Here is a 13,412-nt window from a genome sequence, read left to right on the forward strand (position 1 = left end):
ACTGAGTACACTGAGTAAAGGCAGTACATGTACATATTCAGCACAAAAGCAATGCGAACGCAAATTTGGGATGGCGCGGCAAATTTGCGATGTCACAGCGAATTTGCAAAAGTTGAACACATTTCAACTCGGGTGAATTTCGCAGCGAATGTTTCCTGAGGTCAGATTCACTTCGCATCTGCAGACTGCGCATTCATCATTTCATGTGAAGTACCATAAACCGGCCTTAACCATAAGGGAAAAATGGTTGATTACGTTAACTGTCCATACATCCACTTCTTATCTTCGCTACAACATGCTGGACTGACATCAAAGCAAAACCATTTTCAGGCAGAGTTAAAATATCTTGTTTTCTAGATGAACATTCCTGAGGGTAAATTGATTTAACAATTTCATTCCAATTAACGAACATCTGCTCTAGTTGCTCTGCACATCTGATATGAATTCCAGTCCCCTGAGTAGGACTCGAAATATCCATTAGACCGGTGAACCAGGTCCCATGATGTAATTGTCAGCCCAACGATTTCTTTAAGAAATAGACCCTTGGTCCATTCGGTTGTTGTTTTTTTCACACAGCTGATCATTCTTAATCATATGCTTTTTATAAGTCTCATCTGACCAAGTAAAGTTTTCATATTACATGTACATGTACATGCTGTTTCCCATTATAAACCATTATTCATAAATAAGACAGTTTACCCATTCTGTCACGTCACGTACGTGGTTTGAATCTGTTGATAAACACCGGCTGGCTGGTTTTAAACATCGGTTTGAACCTGTTGATAAACACCGGCTGGCTGGTTTTAAACGTGGTTTGAACCTGTTGATAAACACCGGCTGGCTGGTTTTAAACGTGGTTTAAACCTGTTGATAAACACCGGCTGGCTGGTTTTAAACGTGGTTTGAACCTGTTGATAAACACCGGCTGGCTGGTTTTAAACTGGTTTGAACCTGTTGATAAACACCGGCTGGCTGGTTTTAAACACTTTCTGATGTCACATGAAATTTAGACTCCTATGAAACCTGGTCAAAAATTATTGCACTTTTATTGGTTGAACGTTCACAATCTTCACTTATGCATGCGCAAGACTACCACTGAGTCCCTATTTCATAAGAGTCCTAAATTCACACTACAGGTACACCGGCATGGTTGGTTCTGCGCCACATCGCGCAGTACAGTACGCGCCAGTTGCACGCCAATCTTCATATAAGTAGATTTTTAGTACTACTCGCAAGAGGCACATACCTACCAAATACCATAACATAGAGAGGTGTTGCAAAAAACATGAATTAAACTTATGAAACAAAATCTTTGGAAATTTACAATTTTTGACTTGTTTTGAATTTTTGACCCAATTGTATAATGAATGGGAATAAACATGTGTTTGGCGGGTGTTTAACAAGTACGTTTAAAACCTGCTTGGAGCCTGGTCGCGGTCTCGCCTTCAGTTTGGGTCATTATCAGCATCCCTTCCCCAAGCCCGTTTGTAAATGTACTTGTTTAAAACCAGACAAGTACATATACATGTATATTCCCTCATTAACAAGGAACAAAATCTTCTTATTCAATACTTGACTTCCACCTTCACAAAAACATCTCATCATTCTAGTTTAGAATGCACTTGTGTGCCAGTCAAGTAGTGTAACTTGTCACGTAACATGTTTTCTTACTATATAGCCCTGTTGTGTAGTGGATTTTAACATGAAATGTTAGCCCTGCCTGAGACACTCAATATTCTACAAGCCTTGGTTGGATGTGAGGGCCAGGAATGCAAGCCCTGAGAGGGCTGAGAATGCAATGATCTGAATGATTTCTCAAAAGTGTTCGTGACACTGTAATGTGCAAGGGTGGAATAGGGTGATAAAAAAATGTTGAGCTCAAAAATGCATCCCATTATCACTTGAATAACATTTTATTGTATAGAAATTTAGTCCCTGAAGAATCCGTGATACACATCATGCAGTGCTTAGGCAGTTTCGCGTAGTATAGACAGACAGGGCGGTTTGGGGCAGTATATGTTCACAAGTACCCCCTCACCGGCAAACAAAGTACAGTTGGGGGTGACCGAACGACGCCATCTTGCCTGACTGCAATATTTTGCCGCGAAGCGCGGCCGCTGCGTGTACAAAGTACAAATTCCCTGGTGTACGTGTGTCACACACAAGGAATGGTGCGCATACCGGTACATCAACCAGCGAAACGTATACAATGTATGTCCCGCCCATCTTCTATAGTTATAAAGAGCTGTTGAACTTTGAAGATGACATGAACCATTGCAACTGTACAGTGCAAGGCTTTTTTTGTTTTCATTTTTTCAATATTTTTCTGAAATTATGTCTTGATTTGGGCATGGCATTTGTAGTCTTCTGAAATTCTTTCTATCGCCTAAAATTGCATCTTATTTTTGATTTTTAATTTAATTTTCAATTCAAACTCATTTTCACCCTTTTTTTCCTTGTTAAGGACAATTATTTTCTTCAAATTTCTCATAAAAACTTTTTGATACATGTAAGTATATTTCCAGAAATTGTCAGTACTTTTCTTTTTTTCTCTCTTTCTTTTAAATCAACCCCTTGAGAATTAATTTTCTTTCATGTTTTTTTTCCCCAGCACAGCTGGAACCTGATCAACTCCTGCTACATGAATGCGGCTACCTGGCACCAAACTGCATGCTTTGTTCCTTTGCCGCTTCCGCACATACATGTATACCAATTAACCATGTCTGGCTGCAGGATGTTACTTTCAAGTTTTGTTTGAAATACAACCATTAGTGAAACAGTTGGACAACACTGGTTAATGATTACATGCGCAGGCACATTTGAACAGCTTTAATCTGTCTAATGACACACGGGGGTTCTTTGATCTCACATAATTAAAGCCATTATGTTGAGGAAACATTTCGATCTGTTTGACTTTGGAGAATCATGCAGACAATCAATACATTGGGACACTCAAAAGAAATTCCAATTACCGTTCAACGGAATCAATTACTTTGGCCAGCTGCATCAGAGCTACGTATTTACCAGGAGATGAACTGCAATTAGGGGTGTGCATCAGAACCGGGTACTCGGGTACCCAATCACAGATGTCAGGAACTGGTTCCAGTTATTGAGATACCTGTCTACAACTTTACATATTACTTAAAAGTAACCTCTCAGATAATGAAAAAGAAAGGATTCGAATGCCACCTGTGGAGAATTTTCAAAATGAAAACTAGGTTAAATGAAAAAAAAATAAAACAGATTCATGTTTACAATGTACGCGCTTTGCGACAATGCAACTTAAAGCTACACATGCAGGCCTATTGGCCCCGTGCGCCAACAAAAGAGGGCGGTCTTTTACCTAGCAACGACGTCCCATGGGTGGGACATTTAGCTGGTTGACAAGCACTGTTCCTTGTGTATGATGCACGTACACCAGAAGATTTGTACTATTTGCAGTCAGGCAAGATGGCGTCGGTTGATCAACCCAACTGTACCTTCTTTGCCAGTGAGGGAGGTACTTGTGAACGGAGTGGATTGAGCTGACTGTACACACTTGTATCTTGTTGTTTTGACACACAGATGCGGTAGTATTATCAGGCGGACCTTAATGGACAATCTGTACAGCAACTTCTGAGATATCAATTTTGGGGTTGGTTTCTTTAACAGGTACCCGTGATTGTTCAATCAGGTACCCGATTCCCGTACTACCCGTTAAATACACACTTTTATTGCAATAAACATGTCAGCCGAGCCGGGGTTAAAAAATCGGAACTTGTTTTGGATGATATTTCTTCAAACATACCATCCAATTTATAGTGTAGGATGTAGCTATGTACATGTTGAGTCTGCTAACATTCTCTTTATCACCCCTGTCAAAGTGTACAGTGCAAGTGTGTAAGTTTATATTTGAAAAGTTCACCATTAAATGTCAATGAATTATTTTTTGTATAACTTAAAGGCTCCAATGGTTTGTGAAAAATAATATCACGTGGTATAACAAAAGAACTCTTGCCTGTTGGGTAACTCAGGCGTCATCACCTTGTTGCAGACGAACTCCCAGGCATACATATACAAAACACTGTGGGCTACGTACTTAAGGCAGACAAACATTGTGTACTATTGATTACACCTGCATGCCTAGTTGAACAGCTGAAACTGCTTTGATGTTTTGAAATGAATCCTTGATTTTACTGTTGCCAAAATTGTATCACAAAAACGTTACAAATAGTCTGGCCTTTGAGAATTACATACCCAAATCAATAAATCAGAGAAACTGACAGTGATTCTAATTACCGCCCACAGGAATCAATTGCCTTCAGCCACCTGCATGTGATTTCCCATGAGAAGAATGGTAACCACAAGAAGCATCATTTGTTCTGTATCAATGGTGTAGAGTTTTTTCTTAGGGCGTTCCATGAAGGACGGACCCTCCTGGGGCTATGTACATTTTTGTACGTGCATGTATGATTTTTTTTCCAACTTACCGGTACTTTTATGCTGTGTTTGACCAAGAAAAACCTCCATTTGAAAGTACGGTATCACTAAATGACAAAAATGTCTGGTACCGGTAGGTCTCACATGCCATCATCATGGACAACCTTGGTAACCAATTTCAGCATTTACATGATTTAAGGATTACTTGTATTTTGTGAACTTTTTGTTTCAAAATTTGTGAGTAATCATTGAGAAACGGATTTTATACAGGAATGTGTTTAGAAGCAAATTTGTGATTTTAATATTGGGTTTTTGCCCTTTCATAGACATATTTTTACAGACACTGTATGCTGAGTGTTGCCCCAGAGTGATTTTGAGAAAAATCACCCAGGTGGGACTCAAACCCATGACCTCCTGCTTACTAGCGCAGACGCCTGACCACTCGACCAGGAAGCTTGCCGGGGTCGGCTAGCTGGTTTAAATCAGCAATGGGTACCGCAATGAAACTAATCATAAGAATAATTGCGTCGCGGTGATGTAAAACCCAATAGTTTATATCACCCCAACGCAGATTCCACCTTATGAATACATTTGTGATTTTGAACCACTTAGTGATGGATTATTTTTGCCGAAAATTAATTCAAAATATTTTAAAATATAGCAGACAACTTTTGATATACAGCCAAACGCCACAAATACTGATTTGCAAGAGTCATTTTGACATTATTTTGACGATACATTTCTTACCCCAACCTCATATATTTTAACAATCCGGGGTGTGCCCGCGGAGCGTAAATTGTACCACAACTGGCCGTGCACAGCGGCCTCGTTCAACACATGGTCTGCCTCCACAGACTTCTCTGACTTTGAGTGTGTGTACAAAACAAATAAGGGATAAGCATGTTTAGACATCATCCGGAGGCAAGTCGAGGCATGTTTGACGTTTTAACCAGTCAGTCGTGCCTGTGTATAAAACCTGCCATATCGTGTTACCATGTCATCCGACGCAAACTGATTAAATGAATGTAGTCAAGTTATGAAACTACTTTGTAGAATATCTGTGCTTATTATTCCCATGCTGTCATGAGAAATGAATGCCATCAATTTAATTAGACCTCCATCAAGTCAAATTATGAGTCAAACCCCAAGAACCTGGGGATACATGTAAGTATGAACAATTACAAAAGAAAAGCCTTTTGTCACAATTGATTTGTAAAGCTTTTCACCCGGCTTGAGAGTGGATGACTAATCAACTGACTCATGATTGCACTGTGATTGACTTGTGATGACTTGGTTATAAAAAACACAGTGCCTTGTAGCACGGACAAGTCATTACTGCATGACAGTTCACAGTCTGGTTGTCAAACCTAACGTGACAGATAGGGCCTATCTAATGATAATGAATCATAAATCAAGGAAGAAATAAGGCTGTCGACAAAGAAAGTTACCGTCGACAAAAAGTGGCACCTGACAATAAAGAGCTGCAGGTGCAACTTCTTGATAAAATAACATCACAGTCATGTTTGTACGCGGGTTTTTTTTGTTTTGTTTTTTAATATTCAAACAGGCAAAAAGCTATTCAAATATTCGGTTGATGATCGAATGTTTGAGTATTCAGTATATTTGGGACAGCCCTAGAAAGGAACCACACAGGACGAGATACCAACCAAATAAAAAACGGTGTCAAGACAACATACCATCACTGCCTGTATGGCTCTGACCACCTGAGGGTCCGGTACCAGACGTCTCTGTAGGACCACTGTGAACCTCCCAGCCTGGTACCCCGCTGGAGACTGCTGGGGTTCCCCAGGGACACGGCGTCTCAAAGTCACACTTGATACCTGAAATAAAAGGATAGGACATGCTTTCAATTCTGTATCAGCAAAAAACCCACATTTTATTCCTCGGAAGGCATACTGCACGGATGTATCATGAAAAGGAAGTCTTTGATAAAATAATACCCACAGTTTAAAAAGCGTATCAGAATAGTGAGTTTCAGTAACTTGCATCTTCACGAGTTAGAATAGATCATAGATAAAGAACAAAAAGACTTGATCGGCAGCACGTCCGAACGCGCCCATTCACTGTGTGATAAATCGCCACCATTTTTGTTGTCGCTCGTGGACGCGCAATAAAGTAACGTAAAGTAATACAGCTATAAAAATGTACCGGTAATTGTCCTCTAGCACGTGACCTAGCTGAATGCTCGTGGAGCTAGAAATGCGCACTGAGTATTTACGCGCTGCGCTCACGCTCGCTCACACGTTGGCATGCCGCTTTTCACTTCGATGAAGGTATAATCAGTTTATTTTCTGCAAACTTAGAAACCTGTTTAAGACAACCAATTTTGCTATTAGGCCCTAGTCATAATCATAATCATCCATATTTAATTGAAATAAACTACAAGAGTAGACTGGGATTTCAACATAATGAGAACAGTGTTATCTTATTTATTCTCTTGTGTATTTTAATTATCAGCATTGAAGGTCTCCAATCAAGTAGCAAACACGCATTGTGCGCGTAAACGGCGTTGCATTCGTCACGTCTAGCGGGCAATTTGTATTTGTCCTCCAGCACGTGACCCTCCATGTAAGGCTGCGCATATGCACGTGCTGCCGATCTAGTCTTTTTATTCTACCCGATGGAATAGATGAAGCTATATTGTTAAATTGAAAAAGAGCATGAAATACCGGTGTGCATGCAGTAAAGAGGTCCTATTCACTGTAGCAACACTGTCATAAGTGGTTGCAATGGTCAATGACACAACAGGCCTAATGTACAATGTAGCACCATATGGTAGGAGCGGAACGATAATATGCGCATGCGTACAAGTGCAAGTACGAACCCCCCACGGCGCGCTCCGAGCGATCGAACCGAAAATGACTGCGATCATTCTGCGCACGTGCACGTTTCAGGTTGGCTCAGTGAGGACAGGGCATATTTTTCATCATTTTGGCCGAAAAACCGACAGAATCCACCGATGTTTGTTTGGTGCACATAACGTGAGTATGTCATGAGGTATTGTACGAAGTTTAGGGGCAAACTGTGCAGCGGTTCTGTGGGAAATAGCTTGGTTGTGATGGACGTTTTTGTACTTAGTTGGTGTTTTGTAGAGGCAAACAGTTTTGCGGAGTAAGCTGCCTACGTGGAGCCTCATAGTTCTAGGAGTAGGCAGCACCATCAGTAACAGAAGTTACTCCCAAAACAAAACAGGACTAGTCTCAACACGTTTTAGGCGAGTGAAAGTAAGAGCATTTAGTCTGATTATTCAAAGTTGGGTGTGCAATTATTATCAAAATGCTAGACATGAATAAACTTCATAAATATCTTACTTTATGCATACATACCAGTACAATGTATGTAAATGTGGATTTTCCTATTTCCATAATTGATGCACATTACCGGTAGTTACCGGTAGGTTAAAAAAAGGCCATGTCGTACTTTTGAAAACCTTCCTCTAACAAATCTGCCAGGATTGTCAAAAGAATGAACATGTACCAAAAAAAGGTGGAGGAATTTGATACTTGCTGAAAAAAAGTGTCCCAACATGAGAAATGAACCATGAGTGATAACAAGTGCTCAAAATATATCCAATGATGAGTGGCGAATCACCACCCAATGAATGATCCTCAATTACTAGAAAGGCAAACTGAAAGATCCATGCTGTTGATTGAGTTGATGGACTTTAACACCTTGGGTTAATTGCTGCAATGATTTTTCCTTTGGGGAGGGGGGGGGGGAGTGTTTGGCAGTTTGACATTTTTATCAGATAAACTGGAGTGAGCTGTTTCTGGAAATGTAATCTCAGCACCCACGGTACTCCATTCTCCCATTGTGATTCGAATGACAATCAAATCGGATGTTGACAGAGTTTATTGGTTTGCGTATTCAATCCGAACAATGATCAAGAGCAGATTACTATTGAAAGCCATGACTATTTAAAGAGAGCATATTTTTGGGATAACTCCACTACCGGTAGCTCTTCATCTATCAAAAAAATGTTAAGCAACCGAAAGTGCAACAATGTGCCTAAAAAGCAGGTGTGATTTTATGGTGCTGATAAGCACACAATTTAGCTTGAAACGAAAACAGTTTTATTTTCTCAGCAACAAGGGGTCACCAGATTGTCAATTTGTTTAGCAATTCCTCTGCCCGATAGCACCTTTGCATGTGTACAGCAGAGTTAAAATTGAAAATATCAGAACCAATGTTCATTTCTCCAACCTTCCCATAATTTTGATTGAATTCCTTCATGGGAATCAGGTTGGCGTAGCAGTACTTTCTTTGCCGTCCACTGCTGTGATCCGGTTCGAATCCCGCCTGCGCCAACATGTTTTTTCAGTCCCTACCTGATTCCGTAGGTTTTCCCCAGAATATTCTTCTGGGGTTTTCCTCCCACCTCTAAAACCGTAATTTCTTCTCACTGTCTTCTCTCTACAGGTTTCTTCAGGCTTGCGAGCTACAGTGCTTGGGGCGCTTTTGAAGAACCCTTGGTTTCATTACCAGAAATAATCAATAATAATAATAACGAAATCAGTTCTCAGGGCTTGGGAGTCTCTTGGGGCCAGACAGTCTCTCCTCTCGTGGCCAGAGCATGTACGGTATTTCTATTAGAAAAATTAATTGAAGGTACCGGTACACGTGTGCGTACATAATCAGTTCTCTGACCCTTTGTTCTTTACTTTGTGATTTATTAACCATCACAATCACATTGGCTATTTACACAATTATATGGATATATGCTCCGTGTTTGACATTGATCAACTCTGTTCACATACCGGTACCGGTATCAACTGATGAAGAAGATACATGTACAGGACTTTGCTGATTACTAGGAAATTAACTGATTTATAAGAATCATAGTCGCAATTCTAAGCGTTAGTTATTTTTGTATTTAAGAATTACTGACAATGATAGGCTAGTGAAGTATTTTGTACATGTTTTAATTACATGTACATGTACATCCAACATTGTACATGTATAACCTTAATCTTAAAATTATTGTAATTGTTCGTGTTTTGGATATAGCATTGTAAATATTAGTGTTTTTGTTAAATTGTATAACTTTAGGATTGTACATGTATAATACTAATTTTTTTTTATTGCAAATGTAATTTTCCTGATGGATTAATATTAAAGTACCGGTATTTTTATCTGTAACCACATGCTGTTAGCATCAAAGATATGACTTTCAGGTCTTGGATCAGTTGAAAATATTTGAGGAAAAAAAAATTCTCCCTGGTAAAACTATTGATGCGACAGGTCCACCAACTGTTAAATCTGCTGGTCTTTAGATCGGTCTATTTATAGTCCAAATTGGCTATGGGGAAACAAATCCGGTTTTCCATTTGAGCGATCAGAATTGCCTGGAGCAACCTTAAAGTTGTTTCATTGGTTTGCTTGCTGTGAAGCTGGGACAATGATGATAGGAGATGGAACGTGAGCAATGAATGGACGATCTAATGCATGTCTGGAGGCGCGTGACTTAGTCCCACAAGCACTGCGCAAACTAGCACACTCAAAGTGGGTCAGAGTGCTCCGACAGCACTCTGCGTTTTGAAAAGGCGGAGATTAAAGGGAACGTAACTTGCTACGTTCTACGTTCTTTCTATCATTAGGATTTTAGTGAACTATAGGAACTACATGTATAGACGGACACTGTTATGCACAGAAAACAAGCATTCATACATGTACTTACTACACGTCACTTCGTCATTCCCATGTAGACAATCTTCAGCAAAGTTACAAACTTTTGATTGGTCAATGCAGCTGCCATCCAGACACTGGAACTGCTCACTAGGGCAAGACGTTCCTATTTTGAATATAACAGACAAAAATAATTAGTAATATATTTTGGCTTTTTTTGTTTTATGTTTTGCTTTTCCTTTTTTTTTTTAAATTCAATTTATTTTTCATAGCACTTCACTAAAAGATGGGGGTATTCTAAACAGATTTTTTAATGAACACACAACCCATCTTTAAAATAAAGAAAAAAGGAATTCTAAATAAAAATGATTGTATTTACAAAATAATTCAGGGTTACAATGTATGTATGTATTCCAACCCTGAATTTTATTTTTATTTTTGACAGGCACAAAGCACAAATCAAAGTTTTGAAGTGGGCATCAAAGCAACAATGATCAAACTTAGCTTTAAAGGCACATGTAATATACATGTACCGGTACAACAAAAATGCTGTAATTTTCAGAAATGGATGGATTTGGGGGTTAGTAGTTTATAGCAAATATTGTTACGTGTTTAAAGTTTCGTGATCCAAGAATGAAGATGCTTAGGCGCATAGGTTAAGGATGCTTGAGTCAAGTATATTTCACAATAATTTGGTAGTTTTGTTTTTTGATGTTTGCAAATGTTGTATATTATTACATTCATACTTGTCGGACAGAATAAATCCATCCAAATCACACATTCTAGTTTCCTCTTTCACTCTGACACAAGTTTAATGTTTCTGAGATTCAAAAGCTAAAATCATTTTGTGACGTACATTGTTAACCGAGAGTTCAAAGAAATATATTCAAATTATTGTCCCAACAGAAGGTTCTAATTTGATCCCCAGATCATCCTCACTGAAAAAGTTTCCAAATTTGCCAATGAAGCATTCCCTAATCTCCTAAAAAGCCAAGGGCAAAGCTTGTCGAAGCTATGTACATGTACATATGTACAACAAATGTACAGCGTAGGTATACATAATTTCAATACTTGGCAAGAATACACAAAAAACCCATCCCGAGACCTATCTCCCCTTGTGAGCATACGTACATTGTACATCTGTACAAGCATCTGATTTTCTGATTCTATCTCCAATTCTGAGTCAGAGGACAGAGGCAGTGAACTGGATTGATCCTGCATGCATGCAATCTGACAGTCAATTACAGTAAGACCTTGCGAGCGGAAATTTACATGTACATGTACATTCACGAGGCAACATTTTCCACAGATGGGACAGTAGGCCAGATCAACCTATAACGACATACACACGTTTTTCATGTAGGCAATGAGTAAATCGGAGAGTGCACTGCCCTTAAAACTGTCACTGGGATCAGGGGAAAATCCCAAAAGTGATTTAAAGGGAGGTTAATTGAGATGCAATTTGACACAAATTCATCATAGGATAGACACATTTGCAAGATGTGCAGCTGGGAGAAAAATCAAGTCAATCCAAATCAATTAAGTCAAGAAACATGGTGTTACATACAATGCAATACAACTTCAATTTATAACTGTACAGTCAAACCCCCTAGCTTTATACTGTATGTAGGCGATACTTTGGATCCCGACCAAATTGTGTGCATTTCTACGACAGAAAATCTGCAAGATAATTTAAACACAATTAGATCAGGCACAAAAGAACTTGGTTAATAATTAACTAAAACAGATGAAATACATTTGAAGGTAAGCTGTAAACAAATAAAGAAAATCCAACACCAAATATATTGGGAATAGTGTAGGCGGTTTGGAACTATATTATATAGGCCCTAGTGGTACAGATCTGTTTAGAATTCGCTGGAAAGTCTTGCCTTGTGTGTTTGTCTCTTACCGGTATTTTGTCTTGTGGGGTGTTTGTTTGTTTTTTGTTTTTGTTTTTAAATATGTTTGTTTGCCCATTTGTTATCTTCTGTGTGCTTTTGTCTGTTCTGTTTGTCATGTTGTTTTTTTGTGTATTTTTTTCAGTGTCTTGTGCAAAAATAATTGTACTGTTGTACCGTAGTTGGAGAGCTGATAACTTTTTTGTGTGTGTTTTTATTTTTTTAGCTTTGTAGGCAATCCTAAATCCTTCAGGCCTGCAACTTTATAATGTTTAATGTTTTTAAAAATGTTTTCTGTACTTTAAGTTCTCGTATCTTAGCCTTTTGCTGTTTGTTCTTTTGATATTTTCCTTTATTGTGACTTGTAACTTTTGTAACTACATGTAAATGAATTTTAAACCAGTCATAGATTTTCATTGTCTTGTATTTGGCCTGAGAAATTAATAATAAACTTGAATAAAGTGGTAGTGTGCGCAGGGTTCTAGCCAGGGTGAAATTATAGCGTAGGGGTAATTTTGGTTTGACGACTAATGCGAGCGCGGAGCGCGAAGCCCTTACGGCGTGGGGTCCGGGGCCCGCTTAAGGGCCCCGGAAAATTTTGGACTCTAGATGCTCCGTGGTGCAATCTGAGGCGATTCCCTGCCACTTTCCCCTGAATTTTTTTTTGCAGAAGTGCTTAAAATTATCAGAAATTTTGTTTTATTTGTTTCAATGATTTATACACTTGCTCCTGTAAAGGTTCTTCTGTTTTCAAATTTTAGATTATGTTTACAATAAATTGTTCCAAGATCGATGCTTTCTGATGTTTAACCATTTTTAGTAGTTCCTCAGTCAATGTTTTATAAAAATTTGGGATTTACGTAGTCAATATTAAGTGCGAGAACAAATCGCATGAACATTTCATATTTCAAGAAGCCTTGTGTTGAATAGCGCTGCCGTAGTAGCAGTGGGCCTAGTTCCCATTTTAAATTTGTAAATAAAACCATCCGATTGGCAGGGAGAGAAATTGTAAAACCATGGAGGTCTCAGACAGAAAAAGTCGTCGGCGATTGCAATTCCAATATGCTACAACACAATGTGAAGGAGAAATCTCATTTTTGTTATGTTAAAAAATATAATTGTAGATAATGACGATGAGAAATAATCACCGGGAATTGCTTCCTATCCCGGCCGCGGCCGGCCCCGGCCGGCCCGGCGTACGTGCGTGCGCAGGCCAGCCCACACCGGCTACGCCGGCGAACTACGCGACCAAATTTTCCCTCAGCATTTGAGAAAGCAACGCATTCGTGGAGCGCTAAAAAACTTGCTTTGTTGCAATACTTGCTGATTGGTTTTGTCCTAAGAACAAACAGATCCGTTTTTACTACCAAATTTATTGAACTGTTATTATCAGCAACGAGTTGTGTAGACAAAAATCCAAATTTTCGACAGCGAAATTCTTTGAGAAGA

The 13,412-nt window shown here is 39.1% G+C and overlaps 1 protein-coding gene across 2 annotated transcripts in view; it reads right to left on the reverse strand.

Moving 5' to 3' along the window:
- Positions 1 to 13,412, reverse strand: part of LOC119740516 (ALK tyrosine kinase receptor-like) — a 115,189-nt gene that overhangs the window by 66,987 nt on the left and 34,790 nt on the right. For both annotated transcript variants that reach the window (XM_038215858.1, XM_038215857.1), the window contains 2 exons: positions 10,118 to 10,231; positions 6,117 to 6,260 (listed from right to left, as the gene is read on the reverse strand). In XM_038215858.1, coding sequence (XP_038071786.1) covers positions 6,117 to 6,260; positions 10,118 to 10,231 — 258 coding nt within the window. The remainder of the gene's footprint in view (positions 1 to 6,116; positions 6,261 to 10,117; positions 10,232 to 13,412) is intronic.

Source organism: Patiria miniata, unplaced genomic scaffold (genome assembly GCF_015706575.1).
Source record: "Patiria miniata isolate m_02_andy unplaced genomic scaffold, ASM1570657v1 HiC_scaffold_5, whole genome shotgun sequence".
NCBI classification, from domain to species: domain Eukaryota; kingdom Metazoa; phylum Echinodermata; class Asteroidea; order Valvatida; family Asterinidae; genus Patiria; species Patiria miniata.